At 47.0% G+C, this 17001-nt stretch overlaps 1 protein-coding gene across 1 annotated transcript; it reads left to right on the top strand.

Annotated features, from left to right (window-relative positions):
- Window positions 1-2616: 2616 nt before the first annotated feature.
- Window positions 2617-16081, top strand: LOC144952123 (neural cell adhesion molecule 1-like). Its single transcript, XM_078882526.1, has 10 exons — window positions 2617-2750; window positions 4695-4976; window positions 12147-12473; window positions 12963-13247; window positions 13369-13635; window positions 13828-13926; window positions 14586-14791; window positions 15002-15119; window positions 15305-15408; window positions 15688-16081. Exons 1-10 carry the CDS (start codon window positions 2669-2671, stop codon window positions 15847-15849), a joined length of 1932 nt encoding a protein of 643 aa, XP_078738652.1. The 5' UTR covers window positions 2617-2668; the 3' UTR covers window positions 15850-16081.
- The last annotated feature ends 920 nt before the right edge of the window (window positions 16082-17001 follow it).

Here is a 17001-nt window from a genome sequence, read left to right as displayed (position 1 = left end):
TCAGCGCGCTCGTGGTTAGTCGTGAGCCGCTGGTCCTGTGAGTAGCAGCTGCTTTGCGCGACCACCCTTGGTGCCTCCCCCCATTGTCCAGGAGGGCTCCTGCTGCGAGCTGCTCGTCGTCTGCTCCTCACTCTCCACAACTCATAACATGTAGTCGAACACCTCTTAGTATATCGCAACTCTTGGCTAATCGCAGTATTATATGAAAATGTATTCGCTCACCTCTTAGCTTCTCCCAACTCTGATAGCTTAGTGCAATACAACTTCTCGCAGTCCTTGACTCTGCAAGCAACTCAACACATAAGGATGCATGTAGAATACAATTTCCAGCGATACTCAGTCTGTCATTGCTCTGACAGACCCAGTATCACAGTGACCACACTCCGGAGCTTGCCGTTGCAAGACTAATTTGGGTGGTTCGGCTTCTTTCTTATATCCTAAATGTTTCGCCTCCGTCTCGTCTTCTCACAAAGGACCGGAATGCCTTTGATTTCGCTCCTCGGCCTGTGATTGGTCGGTTTCCTCTCACGACGGAACAACTGTCCCTTTGATTGTGACCGTGTGTCCGGTGTACGTGTGTGTCTGTCTGTTCTAATTTATGGAAGTCATTTCCCAAGTCACATCAATGCCCGGCTTCTCTCCCCTTCCTCAAGCAGTCATCTCATCGCCTGTGGACACAGATACTCTCAATTGCCCCTAAGTGTCGTTATTACAGTTTTAGTACTTTCCGCAGTCATTAAGGCCTTTTGTTGTCTCGAGGGAGGAGTTCACAGGCATGTGTCACTGCATTTTTTTTTATATAAAAAATATGCAATATCACTAGTAATATACGTTTTTGGAAAAGGCATATATACAACAGTGAGACTCTCAGTGTAGTGAGCCTGTCTATGTAGTGAGCCTGTCTATGTAGTGAGCCAGTCTATGTAGTGTGCCTGTCTCTGTAGTGAGCCTGTCTATGTAGTGAGCCTGTCTGTGTAGTGTGCCAGTCTATGTAGTGTGCCTGTCTGTGTAGTGAGCCTGTCTGTGTAGTGAGCCTGTCTATGTAGTGTACCTGTCTGTGTAGTGAGCCTGTCTGTGTTGCAGGCATGATGGGAGTGTTCCAGACCAGCCTCCTCCTGTGTCTTCTCAGTGGAAGCCTCCATCTGAACGGTGACTCCTCACTAATCTCTTTTGCTCACACACTCCCCCATCTCTCCAGATACCTCTCTTCACATCTTCTCACATCTCTCCCTCTACTCCTCTTTCTCTCCATCTGTTCCCCATCTCCGCTCTCACCATGACGTGGCAGACTCCTCTGCCTCCAGTGCATGAGGAGTCGTTCTGGGTGTCCCCTAAGCCCCAGTGCTCTTCTCTCAATACGGAGCCACCTCATGGGGGCATCTCTCACTCGCTCGGAGGCATTCCACCGCTACTCGTGTGCACGTGGGACGTGTCTCCACTCGTCACGAGGACTCTGTCTGTGTGCACGTGATCACGCACCTCCTATTAGCACAGTTGCCTACTTACTACGCCACAGATGTTCAACACACATCACTGTGATGCGACTTCATGTCTCGTGTGCGCCTTGTGTCTTGTGCTCTCAGAGGCTGCAGGCGATGCTTGGGGAGTAAACTATGGGCTGATGGTGGTGACTGAAACAGAGGGAGCAGAAGAGGTGGAACTCCCCTGCACTTTCTGGTTCCCCTCAGGACAAGGACCCGTTGTACGAGTCAGGTGGATGAGAGATGGCAAAGAAGCCACAGCAGATAACATCGTCTACAGCTCCACGCCAACAGAGGTGGCTGTGAGCTACAGAAGGCGGACATCCTTGAGCGGAGTTCTCAGCAGCGGTAGCTGCGCTCTCAAGATCAAGAAAGTCGCAGTCTCAGATGCCACCACCTACTTCTTCAGATTTGAGTTGAAGACCGATGCGTACACTGGGACACCAGGAGTTCAGCTTCGTGTGAAATGTACGACTACAGCTGCAGGATAAAATAATATTAAGCTCACATGAGCTCTCTTGTTTAAATACTTTTTGTCTTTGTATTTATTTACATTTCGTGACTTGCTTACCGTTTTGTCTATTTTATGTTCCTATCATTTGCCATTGTAAGTTGGTGACCTGCCCCTATTGGACATTTGTCTACAAGAGCTTCAGAGCTCATCGGATTCCTCCACTCTAAATAGTGAATCTGATTCTGATATTCAGGGGAAGGAGTAATCAATGGGATCTCTTAGGCGCTTCACTGGCGCGACATCTCCAAGTGCCCCACGTGGTTTCCTGAATGCGACTGTGGTCGCTGATGCCGGAATCCACGGCCACTGGGTCCTGCAGGGGCAGACGCGGTACAGGAGAAGTTCCCCGCCATGTGTACGGTCACTGTGTGCGTCTCTCACAGGCGGTGCTGGGTCGACTGCTGCTGACTTTCTGAGCTACAGACACTCGGTGGCGGTGCGGGAGGGAGACCGGGTGCTGCTGCCCTGCGCCTTCTGCTTCTCGTTGAGCCGCAGTGACCACAGCGTGAAGGGCTTCTGGCTCATTAACGATGCCTTTGACGAGACAAAGACAGATAACATCGTCTACAGCTCAGTGAGCAACACCAGCCCCATAGAGGGGTACAGGGAGAGAGTGGCGCTGGTGGGGAGTCTGAGCTCGGGGAGCTGCTCCTTGGAGATCAGAGACGCGAGGATGGGAGACTCGAGGAGATATTTCTTCCGCGCTATCATCGATACAACTAAGTTCAGTGGCGGTGCAGGCATCACAATTACAGGTACGGAACCTTTCATGACTCTCTTTGTAACACTAAACAACTTAAGAGGCATTATCCTGTAAATGGTAAACAAATGAAAACTCGTGTTTATGTCTAGAGGCGAATGTGGGCGATGCGAGATCCGCCCGCAGCTGAACATTGTTCTGCCACTAGGAAAGTTCGCGTTGTGTGAGCTCCACAGTCTGTACCCTGCCCCTCGCCTCCTCTCTCACCTCCAGGAGACTGGGTCAGAATGTCTAAGCCCACGGAATTGAAAGGTTAATCACCAAATTGTGTGTGAAAGTGAACTTGTATTGAACCCTGTGATTTAAAAGCAGATGTCGGGTATTCATTGCATTTCTGAGGTACCAAGCCCAGCAAACAAGGCATCCTTGCTGTTCAAATGGCGGTTATAGTTAACTAGCTTTACTACCCGGCTTCGCCCGGGTCTTGGATCCACGACGCTAGGCCGCCTTTGTCTCCCCAGTGGCGATGTTCATACGCCACAGCAGTTACTCGTTTTGAGGCTGAGTCGACCTAGGGGAGGCCCAGGACCGGTTCAAATAATCGTCACCGGTGGTGGCCGTGAGCGGGAATGGAACTCGGGTTGCCGGGTTCGTAGCGTGGCGCGCTAACCACGACACTACAATGCGTTACGCTTCCGTTGTAGGATTTGTGTGAGGCGCGCCGATCCGCTGTAGGGTTTTAGTGAGGCGCGCCGATCCGCTGTAGGGTTTTAGTGAGGCGCGCCGATCCGTTGTTGGGTTTGTGTGAGGCGTGCCGATCCGTTGTAGGGTTTTAGTGAGGCGCGCCGATCCGTTGTAGGGTTTTAGTGAGGCGCGCCGATCCCCCGCGATACAATAATACTGTCTAATCGCTATAATTTAATAATCGACCGACCCTATAATAGTAATTGCACACATTGTGGTGGGGGGGGGAGTGAAGAGGACGTGAAACTTTGTGTTAATGCGTGCGCCTATTTTTAACGGGAATAAAAAATGGCGTCCACCCCGCGGCGAAAAGTTGCTACTCGTTGCCAGGGGCAACCGCCGTCCAATGAAAGTGCGTATGGTCCGGCGACACACACAGACAGACAGATTCGCGATTTTATATATATATAGATTATTAGAAGTCAAGGAAACCCCTTCACAACGACAGTGTTCTTTACAAACCCTCTTTACACTCATTAACCCCAATGAGACGTCAAGGTACAGAGGTAAACCCTCTCATCTGGAAACACTGAGACGAGTGAACATTTACAAAGTGCACCCAAAAGGGCCTCTTCCACGTGACCGCCTGCAGCCCCGCCCACCACGCCCCACGTGGTGCAGACCACGTGGGGCTGAACACAGTCGCGTGCTGAGCCCTGCCTCCAGTCACCGTCGATCCCCACCGCCCTGCCAGACCAGACGCCTTCACCACCACGAGCTCAGGGTTCGTGGATGTGCTGCTGCGTCTGGGCAGAGCGCGAGGCTGAGCTCACAGGACTGGCCCTACCGATACGCGGGGCCGTGGGCCCCCAGTGCTGAGCTCTCTGTGCACACTGGCTGCCAGCAGGCCAGGAGATGGCAGTACTGCTATGGAATCCTGAATCTATCTGTGCGGAGCTATGAGTGTTTCACCCACGTACGCACGATTTCCTCTCAATTGCCAAAATATCATTCGTGGAGTTGGCCAAATATCTCAATGTGAGGGTCCAATTATAAAAGTCTTGTGACTCAGGGAGGCTTTCCTAGCTAAATAGAGGATAGTATTATTACTGGTCCTTCCCTGTGAGTCCAGTGTGAGCATTCATCATATAGAGCTGCGACTTGTGATACATTTATACCCCATCATAACCATCATTGTAATTATGATGGGGTATCATAACCATGATACCGTGCCTCCGATTAGCACGGTTGGCTACGTATGGTGCAAAGGAAGTTCAACATACATGGTTCTTATCGTAAAATATTTTTGTTTCAGTCTTTAACAGGTCATTCACTCCCAAGACTGAGGGAAGCAAGAGACTGATCAAGAAAGTGGGGACACGAGCCACTCTGAACTGCAGTAGTACGAGCCCCCAGCAAGCAGTCATCTTTAAGTGGTGGAAGTACCGATCAGATGGTCAGTTCGAGAGTTTGTCCGAGAGGAGAAGTCAGATGACCTTGAAAGCTGTGGCTGTAAAAGACGTGGGCTGGTACGGATGTGAAGTGACGAGCTCCAACACAAACAGCCAATATTCATGGACGGAGCTGCAGGTTTTCTGTAAGTGATCACTCCCCAGCGTAGTGACACATGACATTGAATTCACTCGGTCTACAAACTACGAACTCTTTCACCAACTAACACACAGGGGGTATCCAATTACCCTGAGCTAGAGTTGGGGTGAAGGTTCCCTGTGATTCATGGAATTCGTGCAGAACTGAGCGGTGAGGCCACTGCTCAGAGGAAGCCGAGGAGAGGCGCCCTGGTGCAGAGCACCGAGTGGTTACTGTGTGTGTTGTGTGATTACTGTGTGTGTTGTGTGATTACTGTGTGTGATGTGTGATTACTGTGTGTTGTGTGATTACTGTGTGTGTTGTGTGATTACTGTGTGTGTTGTGTGATTACTGTGTGTGATGTGTGATTACTGTGTGTGATGTGTGATTACTGTGTGTTGTGTGATTACTGTGTGTGATGTGTGATTACTGTGTGTGATGTGTGATTACTGTGTGATGTTGTGTGATTACTGTGTGTGTTGTGTGATTACTGTGTGTGTTGTGTGATTACTGTGTGTGTTGTGTGATTACTGTGTGTTGTGTGATTACTGTGTGTGTTGTGTGATTACTGTGTGTGTTGTGTGATTACTGTGTGTGTTGTGTGATTACTGTGTGTGTTGTGTGATTACTGTGTGATGTGTGATTACTGTGTGTGATGTGTGATTACTGTGTGATGTGTGATTACTGTGTGTGATGTGTGATTACTGTGTGATGTGTGATTACTGTGTGTGTTGTGTGATTACTGTGTGATGTGTGATTACTGTGTGTGTTGTGTGATTACTGTGTGATGTGTGATTACTGTGTGTGATGTGTGATTACTGTGTGTGTTGTGTGATTACTGTGTGTTGTGTGATTACTGTGTGTTGTGTGATTACTGTGTGTGTTGTGTGATTACTGTGTGTGATGTGTGATTACTGTGTGATGTGTGATTATTGTGTGTGTTGTGTGATTACTGTGTGTGTTGTGTGATTACTGTGTGTGTTGTGTGATTACTGTGTGTGATGTGTGATTACTGTGTGTTGTGTGATTACTGTGTGTGTTGTGTGATTACTGTGTGTGTTGTGTGATTACTGTGTGTTGTGTGATTACTGTGTGTGTTGAGTGATTACTGTGTGATGTGTGATTACTGTGTGTGTTGTGTGATTACTGTGTGATGTGTGATTACTGTGTGTGTTGAGTGATTACTGTGTGATGTGTGATTACTGTGTGTGTTGTGTGATTACTGTGTGTGATGTGTGATTACTGTGTGTTGTGTGATTACTGTGTGTGTTGTGTGATTACTGTGTGTGTTGTGTGATTACTGTGTGTGATGTGTGATTACTGTGTGTGTTGAGTGATTACTGTGTGTGTTGAGTGATTACTGTGTGATGTGTGATTACTGTGTGTGTTGTGTGATTACTGTGTGTGATGTGTGATTACTGTGTGTTGTGTGATTACTGTGTGTGTTGTGTGATTACTGTGTGTGTTGTGTGATTACTGTGTGTGTTGTGTGATTACTGTGTGTGTTGTGTGATTACTGTGTGTTGTGTGATTACTGTGTGTGTTGAGTGATTACTGTGTGATGTGTGATTACTGTGTGTGTTGAGTGATTACTGTGTGATGTGTGATTACTGTGTGTGTTGTGTGATTACTGTGTGTGTTGTGTGATTACTGTGTGTGTTGTGTGATTACTGTGTGTTGTGTGATTACTGTGTGTGTTGTGTGATTACTGTGTGTGTTGTGTGATTACTGTGTGTGATGTGTGATTACTGTGTGTTGTGTGATTACTGTGTGTGTTGTGTGATTACTGTGTGTGTTGTGTGATTACTGTGTGTGTTGTGTGATTACTGTGTGTTGTGTGATTACTGTGTGTGTTGTGTGATTACTGTGTGTTGTGTGATTACTGTGTGTGTTGAGTGATTACTGTGTGTGATGTGTGATTACTGTGTGTGTTGTGTGATTACTGTGTGTGATGTGTGATTACTGTGTGTGATGTGTGATTACTGTGTGTGATGTGTGATTACTGTGTGTGATGTGTGATTACTGTGTGTGTTGTGTGATTACTGTGTGTGTTGTGTGATTACTGTGTGTGTTGTGTGATTACTGTGTGTTGTGTGATTACTGTGTGTGTTGTGTGATTACTGTGTGTTGTGTGATTACTGTGTGTGTTGAGTGATTACTGTGTGTGATGTGTGATTACTGTGTGTGTTGTGTGATTACTGTGTGTGATGTGTGATTACTGTGTGTGATGTGTGATTACTGTGTGTGATGTGTGATTACTGTGTGATGTGTGATTACTGTGTGTGATGTGTGATTACTGTGTGTGTTGTGTCATTACTGTGTGTGTTGTGTGATTACTGTGTGTTGTGTGATTACTGTGTGTGTTGTGTGATTACTGTGTGTGATGTGTGATTACTGTGTGTGATGTGTGATTACTGTGTGTGTTGTGTGATTACTGTGTGTGTTGTGTGATTACTGTGTGTGTTGTGTGATTGCTGTGTGTGATATGTGATTACTGTGTGTGATATGTGATTACTGTGTGTGTTGTGTGATTGCTGTGTGTGATATGTGATTACTGTGTGTGATATGTGATTACTGTGTGTGTTGTGTGATTACTGTGTGTGTTGTGTGATTACTGTGTGTGTTGTGTGATTACTGTGTGTGATGTGTGATTACTGTGTGTGATGTGTGATTACTGTGTGTGTTGTGTGATTACTGTGTGTGTTGTGTGATTACTGTGTGTGATGTGTGATTACTGTGTGTGTTGTGTGATTACTGTGTGTGTTGTGTGATTACTGTGTGTGTTGTGTGATTGCTGTGTGTGATATGTGATTACTGTGTGTGATATGTGATTACTGTGTGTGTTGTGTGATTGCTGTGTGTGATATGTGATTACTGTGTGTGATATGTGATTACTGTGTGTGTTGTGTGATTACTGTGTGTGTTGTGTGATTACTGTGTGTGTTGTGTGATTACTGTGTGTGATGTGTGATTACTGTGTGTGATGTGTGATTACTGTGTGTGTTGTGTGATTACTGTGTGTGATGTGTGATTACTGTGTGTGTTGTGTGATTACTGTGTGTGATGTGTGATTACTGTGTGTGTTGTGTGATTACTGTGTGTGATGTGTGATTACTGTGTGCGATGTGTGATTACTGTGTGTGATGTGTGATTACTGTGTGTGATGTGTGATTACTGTGTGTGATGTGTGATTACTGTGTGTGATGTGTGATTACTGTGTGTGTTGTGTGATTACTGTGTGTGTTGTGTGATTACTGTGTGTGATTACTGTGTGTGATGTGTGATTACTGTGTGTGATGTGTGATTACTGTGTGTGCTGTGTGATTACTGTGTGTGATGTGCGATTACTGTGTGTGATGTGTGATTACTGTGTGTGATGTGTGATTACTGCGTGTTGTGTGATTACTGTGTGTGATGTGTGATTACTGTGTATGATGTTTGATTGCTGTGTGTGTTGTGCGATTACTGTGTGTGATGTGTGATTACTGCGTGTTGTGTGATTACTGTGTGTGATGTGTGATTACTGTGTATGATGTGTGATTGCTGTGTGTGATGTGTGATTACTGTGTGTGATGTGTGATTACTGTATGTGTTGTGTGATTACTGTGTGTGATGTGTGATTACTGTGTGCGATGTGTGATTACTGTGTGCGATGTGTGATTACTGTGTGTGATGTGTGATTACTGTGTGCGATGTGTGATTACTGTGTGTGATGTGTGATTACTGTGTGTGTTGTGTGATTACTGTGTGTGATTACTGTGTGTGATGTGTGATTACTGTGTGTGATGTGTGATTACTGTGTGTGCTGTGTGATTACTGTGTGTGATGTGCGATTACTGTGTGTGATGTGTGATTACTGTGTGTGATGTGTGATTACTGCGTGTTGTGTGATTACTGTGTGTGATGTGTGATTACTGTGTATGATGTGTGATTGCTGTGTGTGTTGTGCGATTACTGTGTGTGATGTGTGATTACTGCGTGTTGTGTGATTACTGTGTGTGATGTGTGATTACTGTGTATGATGTGTGATTGCTGTGTGTGATGTGTGATTACTGTGTGTGATGTGTGATTACTGTATGTGTTGTGTGATTACTGTGTGTGATGTGTGATTACTGTGTGCGATGTGTGATTACTGTGTGCGATGTGTGATTACTGTGTGTGATGTGTGATTACTGTGTGCGATGTGTGATTACTGTGTGTGATGTGTGATTACTGTGTGCGATGTGTGATTACTGTGTGTGATGTGTGATTACTGTGTGTGATGTGTGATTACTGTGTGTGATGTGTGATTACTGTGTGTGATGTGCGGTTACTGTGTGTGATGTGTGATTACTGTGTGTGATGTGTGATTACTGTGTGCGATGTGTGATTACTGTGTGTGATGTGTGATTACTGTGTGCGATGTGTGATTACTGTGTGTGATGTGTGATTACTGTGTGTGATGTGTGATTACTGTGTGCGATGTGTGATTACTGTGTGTGATGTGTGATTACTGTGTGTGATGTGTGATTACTGTGTGTGATGTGTGATTACTGTGTGTGATGTGCGGTTACTGTGTGTGATGTGTGATTACTGTGTGTGATGTGCGATTACTGTGTGTGATGTGTGATTACTGTGTGTTGTGTGATTACTGTGTGTGATATGTGATTACTGTGTGTGATATGTGATTACTGTGTGTGTTGTGTGATTACTGTGTGTGATATGTGATTACTGTGTGTGATATGTGATTACTGTGTGTGATATGTGATTACTGTGTGTGATGTGTGATTACTGTGTGTTATGTGTGATTACTGTGTGTGCTGTGTGATTACTATGTGTGTTGTGTGATTACTGTGTGTGTTGTGTGATTACTGTGTGTGATGTGTGATTACTGTGTGTGTTGTGTGATTACTGTGTGTGATGTGTGATTACTGTGTGTGATGTGTGATTACTGTGTGTGATGTGCGGTTACTGTGTGTGATTATTGTGTGTGATGTGTGATTACTGTGTGTGATGTGTGATTACTGTGTGTGATGTGTGATTACTGTGTGTGATGTGTGATTACTGTGTGTGATTACTGTGTGTGTTGTGTGATTACTGTGTGTGATGTGCGGTTACTGTGTGTGATGTGTGATTACTGTGTGTGATGTGTGATTACTGTGTGTGATGTGTGATTACTGTGTGTGAGGTGTGATTACTGTGTGATGTGTGATTACTGTGTGTGATATGTGATTACTGTGTGTGATGTGTGATTACTGTGTGTGATGTGTGATTACTGTGTGTGATGTGTGATTACTGTGTGTGATGTGTGATTACTGTGGGTGTTGTGTGATTACTGTGTGTGTTGTGTGATTACTGTGTGTGATATGTGATTACTGTGTGTGTTGTGTGATTACTGTGTGTGATGTGTGATTACTGTGTGTGTTGTGTGATTACTGTGTGTGATGTGTGATTACTGTGTGTGATGTGTGATTACTGTGTGTGTTGTGTGATTACTGTGTGTGTTGTGTGATTACTGTGTGTTGTGTGATTACTGTGTGCGATGTGTGATTACTGTGTGTGATGTGTGATTACTGTGTGTGTTGTGTGATTACTGTGTGCGATGTGTGATTACTGTGTGTGATGTGTGATTACTGTGTGTGTTGTGTGATTATTGTGTGTGTTGTGTGATTACTGTGTGTAATGTGTGATTACTGTGTGTTGTGTGATTACTGTGTGTGTTGTATGATTACTGTGTGTGTTGTGTGATTACTGTGTTTGATGTGTGATTACTGTGTGTGTTGTATGATTACTGTGTGTGTTGTGTGATTACTGTGTGTGTTGTATGATTACTGTGTGTGTTGTATGATTACTGTGTGTGATGTGTGATTACTGTGTGTGTTGTGTGATTACTGTGTGTGTTGTGTGATTATTGTGTGTGTTGTATGATTACTGTGTGTGATGTGTGATTACTGTGTGTGTTGTGTGATTACTGTGTGCGATGTGTGATTACTGTGTGTGATGTGTGATTACTGTGTGTGTTGTATGATTACTGTGTGTGTTGTATGATTACTGTGTGTGATGTGTGATTACTGTGTGTGTTGTGTGATTACTGTGTGCGATGTGTGATTACTGTGTGTGATGTGTGATTACTGTGTGTGTTGTGTGATTATTGTGTGTGTTGTGTGATTACTGTGTGTAATGTGTGATTACTGTGTGTTGTGTGATTACTGTGTGTGTTGTATGATTACTGTGTGTGTTGTGTGATTACTGTGTGTGATGTGTGATTACTGTGTGTGTTGTGTGATTACTGTGTGTGTTGTGTGATTACTGTGTGTGTTGTGTGATTACTGTGTGTTGTGTGATTACTGTGTGTGTTGTGTGATTACTGTGTGTGTTGTGTGATTACTGTGTGTGTTGTGTGATTACTGTGTGTGATGTGTGATTACTGTGTGTGATGTGTGATTACTGTGTGTTGTGTGATTACTGTGTGTGTTGTGTGATTACTGTGTGTGATGTGTGATTACTTTGTGTGATGTGTGATTACTGTGTGTGTTGTGTGATTACTGTGTGTAATTACTGTGCGTGATGTGTGATTACTGTGTGTGATGTGTGATTACTGTGTGTGATGTGTGATTACTGAGTGTGATGTGTGATTACTGTGTGTGATGTGTGATTACTGTGTGTGATGTGTGATTACTGAGTGTGATGTGTGATTACTGAGTGTGATGTGTGATTACTGTGACGGAGACTTGTGTTGCCTCCGAAACGTCGTGATTTTTGTTTTTGTTTTTATTTTTATTTTATTTTATTTTCATTAATTTTGATGTTTTACCTACGTGACTTTACCGAAAAAACCTAAGAATATGATTCCTTGCAGTCACGAAAGCTTCAAATCTAGAATTAATGTTGCGTGATTACTGTGTGTGTTGTGTGATTACTGTGTGTGACGTGTGATTACTGTGTGTGCTGTGATGTGAGGTTCGGTTTTTTACCCAGTTTGTACACCAGTAACAAAATAACAGGCATATAAATCTTTTCAAATTCCAGTATTTTAGTAATATTTGGGATAATGTATTTTTCATTGGTAGTGGAGAGATCCTTGCCCCAAGTATGTACAATTGCCTCCGTGCATTGTCGATGATGTTCTGGACTGTCAACATGACTCTCTACCTGCCCATGTCAACTCATGTCAGTAACCCATGCCCCTGGTGTTCAGCCTTTCTACGGGCCCAGTCAGAGCTCCGTGCCACTGTGCCGGCCACCCTGGCCTGCAGCGTGGACGCCGTGGTCTCCATGGACTCGGTCACCATCCGCTGGGTCTTGGACGACGTCGTCAAGTGGACAAACTCAAGTGGACAAACTCAGTTTAACACGTGGACAAACTCAACCTCCCGGAGTCAATCTCCAGACGGGACATTCACCGTGACGAACCGGCTCAACTTCACCCCATCAGCCGAGGACAATGGAAGGAAATGTCGCTGTGAGGCTTCGGGAGGCGACCTAGCCTCAACGATGGTCCAAAAATTCATCCTGGACGTGAAGTGTGAGTGTCCAGCAGTGGTTGTTGCCCTTTTGTTTAGATCGGTGTACAGACTGTAACCACTGTGTCGTGCTATGGGTGGCACAGTAATTTCTGGCTTTGTGTGATGCCCCCCAGTGAGTGTAAGCCACTTAATTACTTTAGGTGAGATAACAGGCGATCATCGCTGCTTCCTGTGAAATAAACTGAATGGTGGTCTTTAGTTTGCACACAGGGCCAGGTGACATGAGATGCAAAGCTCCTCAGTGCCAGCACAGGACAACCCTGCTGGGCAGACGGTAAATGCTGTGAGTCTGGCAGATAGAGCCTTGACAGATGACCCTGTCTGTAAGGTCACCAAGCCCCACTCACTGAGCCCTGTGTGGCTGCACAAGGGAGTAGTGAGAGGCTCCCTCTCCTCTCCCATCCACTTGTCAAGACGTCTTCTGCTTAGGGCTCAGGGTGCTTGTCTTGCCTTTGTTGCTATGAACGCATCTCACGCTTTGTTGACAGACGCCCCGGTGAACACAACGGCATCTGTTCATTCTGCTCCTCGTCTCCCGAGGGTGGAGTCTGGTGACGACGTCACCTTGAAGTGCCTCGCCCACGGTAACCCGAATTCTACGTCGTTCAGCTGGAGCAGGGAGCCACCAAGCGGCCGCCAGCTCCTCCATAATCACACAGATGGCGCCTGGCTTCTGAAGAACGTCACGGCGGAGGACTCGGGGCACTACGTCTGCGTGGCGTCCAACAGCGAGGGCCACGGGACTCCCGCTCACCTCGACCTGGACGTGCAGTGTGAGTCACAGCAGCAGAACCTCGCCACGCACGCAACTCTCACCCAGCAGAATGATCCTGTGTCAGTGCGCGATGAACGAACGAGTGAATGAGTGACTGGCGGATCCTTCTCTGTTGACAGATGCACCGGTGGTGGTGAACGTGTCTCAAGATGAGACGTGTGGGGGTGGAGGTGACCTGTGCCTCCGATGTGAGGTGAAGGCAAATCCTCGTGCCACCATCACCTGGAGGCACGTGGGGAGTGATGCATCAGAACGGAACCAGACCCAGGATGGGGATGGAACCAAGACCCGGAGCTCCGTGGTCATGAAGCGATCACAGGAGCTGAATGTGACCTGTGTGGCGACAAACGAAGTCGGCGAGACTGAGGCCATGTTTCACATTCAAGGTGCTCAAACCGGAATTCACTCATTCTATTTCATTCATTGCTTCACTTATTCATTTTTCTACTTGCTCAGCGTTTCACTCATTCAGGGTTTCAGCCATTCAGGTTTTCTTCTCATTCACGTGCGTTGTGAGGTTATTGCTTACAAAACGAGAGCAGCAATAATAATGACGGACAATGTGTGGTTTGTGTCAGGGCCGGTGTCTGCATCCTGGGCCCTGCACGTGGCGACCGGTGTGGGGGTCGCCCTCCTCCTGCTGCTGCTTCTATCCGCGCTCTGCTGGCGAGGAGGAGGTGGTGTTGTGCAACACCCAGCTGCGCGCGCCTTTCTGCGAACGATAACTGAGAACTTCCTCGGCGTGAAGTGGGATGGGGGCAGCTATCTAATGCAGGCGTCACACACAGACAGTGGGGATTGGACATGAGTGGTGTGATGCAGACAGTGGGGAGTGGACACGTGCCGGCTGACGCAGGCAGTGGGGAGCGTGTGACAATCGTGGTGTAAACCGCTGTAGGGTTAAAATTTCTCTGCTCCATGACCCCAGTGGCTGCCTGCAGGCCTCTTCAGGATCCCAGCCTTAAGTCTCAGGTCATGAGGCCCTTTTGCTGGCCAGTGAGGGGGGCTAGGGGGCAGGGTGGGGCACGCTCACGACGCTGCAAAGGCTAATGGTGACCTTTGACCTATGTGTTTTGACTCTTGCAGTTCCGGCATGGGGACATTGTAGAACACTTTGGCAGCATGCCACTCGTTGGCACGGTGATGGCCGTTAGAGTCATCCCCTGTGATATAGGACCAAATAGATCTCTGTTCAATAACAATGTTCAACACGTGTACGTGGGTTACTGTGTCATTGTGTTTAGCCACGATAGCTCTGTGAGGCCTGGGTGTGAGAGTCTCCCTCGCTAGATTAGAGCATTTCTGATGTCACCCATGCTGACATGTCCCACCCCAGTGCTGGCCGCCATGATGAAACGTAGCAAGGCGGAGCCGGCTGCTCTCTTCCAACTCGGAGACCACATGGGGCCTGACGGAGGAGCAATGGAGGCTCATGAGAGGGTGGCACAGCCCAGCGCGGATGGATCGGCAGGAGATGGAGCCCTGCCCATGGCAGTCTCCCAGTTGCCACTCTACTGCAACCTGCGGAGGGAACTGGACCCGGTACAGAAACAATGAGCAGATTTATTTTCATAAAAAAAGGCAGGAGGGCATTCACCTTCAAAGTAGGGGGTTGAGCCTGATCAGGATTACAGGTGTTTGAGGGAAGGGAGTTGTACTCTGAGGATTTGGACATAGTCACAATATAAGTGTTAAATAAGATGACGATGTGAATGTTGATTCCATGTTTCGTGCTCTGCATCCCGGTGACAGGGCCCCTGCTCTCAGCCACACCCCCGTATACATCTCCCTGGTGACTCAGCGGGGCCCTCAGTCCCAAATGCCAACACTGACTGCCTGTACAGCGTCGTGGGCATGGCCGCCCAGGCTGGTGAGGGGCCTCACGGCACACTGCGGGCACGTTTACCCGGTTCCCAACACCACACGCCACACACGCTCTACCCACCACCCACAGCACACACACCACGCATACCCCAGTGCCGGCTGTCAGGATTAGGGCCTAAAGGCTGCAGGCTATGGCTGTGCATCTGACGTGCGTGGTGATTCTCTCAACAGAGGAACCTCAGCCCGGGGCCCTGTACAGCGAAGTGAACCGCAAGCGAGCCACGCCAGGGCCCACAAGCGAGGAGGCCACCCTCTACAGCACGGTGCGCCCGACGGTGAGCCCTGCTCCAGCCCTCGGCTCCCACTGGGTCCCTGATACCGGTCATGTCCGGTACCCGCTCGTCCAATGCCCGCTCCTCCAATCCAGTCCGTGTCTCTGACAAGATCCTAACCCTCGTGTATCCTGAAATGAACTCATCCTTAAACTTGACAAATGTAGTGTGATTTGAAATCTGTAAAGTTGTATTGCTTTCTACGACTCCGTGTGTGCTGTTGGACACCACAGCCATGTCCCCGTGCGAGCACTGCATGTGCCTGCGCTGTGTGGTGAGCAGGGCGCTGGTGGCCACCGCGGTCCATCCGCTAGCCCCAGCGGTGCTACAGCTGGAGAGGGAGGGGGGGCGGCGACCGCTGGCGGCGTTGAAGATGCGGATGAGCAGACGGATACGCTGGTGTACGCCAGCCTGGATTTTGGCGCAACCTCGGGTCTCCCTTGAGGGAATCGAAAATCAAAAGCTGCTTCTGCGGCATTGTCATGCTGGACAAGTCATGGAGATGGCATGACTCTGGCGGAGCCAATGACTGGAGTTAACCCACACCTCATGTGCTCACCTTGAAATATAATGGGATAACTTTATTGAGCATGTCTGGTTAAATTCTAGAATACGTACTGCCCTTATCAGACCCATCTGCTCGTGGTTTTCAAGATGAAATAAATTTGCTGTGCTCTTTATCACGAAGTAAAATGCCCACCAGAGGGATCTAGTATCAGAATCTTTATTTATCCTGGAGAAATCCGATGAGCTATGAAGCCCTTTTTCAAAGTTATCCAGTAGCCTACAGGATTGTGTTGGTGGCGTGCGCATAGCTCAGTTAGGGCCACTGCTGATTGGCTCGTGTGGGCTGTGAGGCTGGGCAGCCGGATCAGAGATCCCAGACTGCTAACCAACTTGGATGAGAATACGTTTATTGCTTATTTTCTTGTCAGGCAGTTATCTTAAATTTAGAAGAAATTAAATCGTATATTTTGAGTGTGGCATCATTTTGTGAAAACAAAAGTCATACAAAGAGTGGGTTTGTTGCTCTTGTGCGTGCGGCCAGGGGACTCACACCTACACTTTTCCGACTGTCGGGAAGAATGTGGCAACAATGACTTCTCGTGTAAAACGCAATGGGCGATGGAGGTCCTCAGCATGGGTCGGGTGGCTCTTTGGAGGTTTATTGAGCCACGGGTTAACGAGTTTAAAGGGGAAGTGTATTGGCTTCTTTTGATAGGATTTGCTGCCTGTTTATTGGAAAACTGTTCCGTTCACGAATAGGGTCGACTGTACTGTAAAATGCAGTTTTTAGTTGAAAAAAAATATTAAAGTTTTAGAGATATTAGCTAAAGGGTTACATGTAAAAAGACTGTTTTATTTGCTTGGGGAATGAGGCACTTTGGTGGTTCTAGCAACATCAAACAGCGGCCCGAAGCTTCAGCATCAGTAGATGCAGAAACGGGTGCAGTTGCATGAGTGTGGCATCAGGTTCTGGATGTTCACCAATTCAGACGATTGATCACGTGTCAAAAAGTGTCCAGTTGTGTGCTTTCGTGTAATTTCGGTGGAAGTATCCCAAAGCAAAAGTATTGTATCAATGTTTTTTACGAG

This window comes from Lampetra fluviatilis, chromosome 66, assembly GCF_964198595.1.
Source record: "Lampetra fluviatilis chromosome 66, kcLamFluv1.1, whole genome shotgun sequence".
Classification (NCBI taxonomy): Eukaryota; Metazoa; Chordata; class Hyperoartia; order Petromyzontiformes; family Petromyzontidae; genus Lampetra; species Lampetra fluviatilis.
Note: the sequence above shows the minus strand (reverse complement) of the source record. Positions and strands in the feature narration are given on the sequence as shown.

Bases quoted from the DNA above. Each gene is read 5' to 3' on its own strand.
- LOC144952123 (XM_078882526.1), top strand. From the start codon at position 2,669: ATGGGAGACTCGAGGAGATATTTCTTCCGCGCTATCATCGATACAACT. The intron at 4,977-12,146 runs GTAAGTGATCAC...CCTGGTGTTCAG, and splicing joins GACGGAGCTGCAGGTTTTCT to CCTTTCTACGGGCCCAGTCA. The intron at 14,792-15,001 runs GTACAGAAACAA...TCCCGGTGACAG, and splicing joins TGCGGAGGGAACTGGACCCG to GGCCCCTGCTCTCAGCCACA.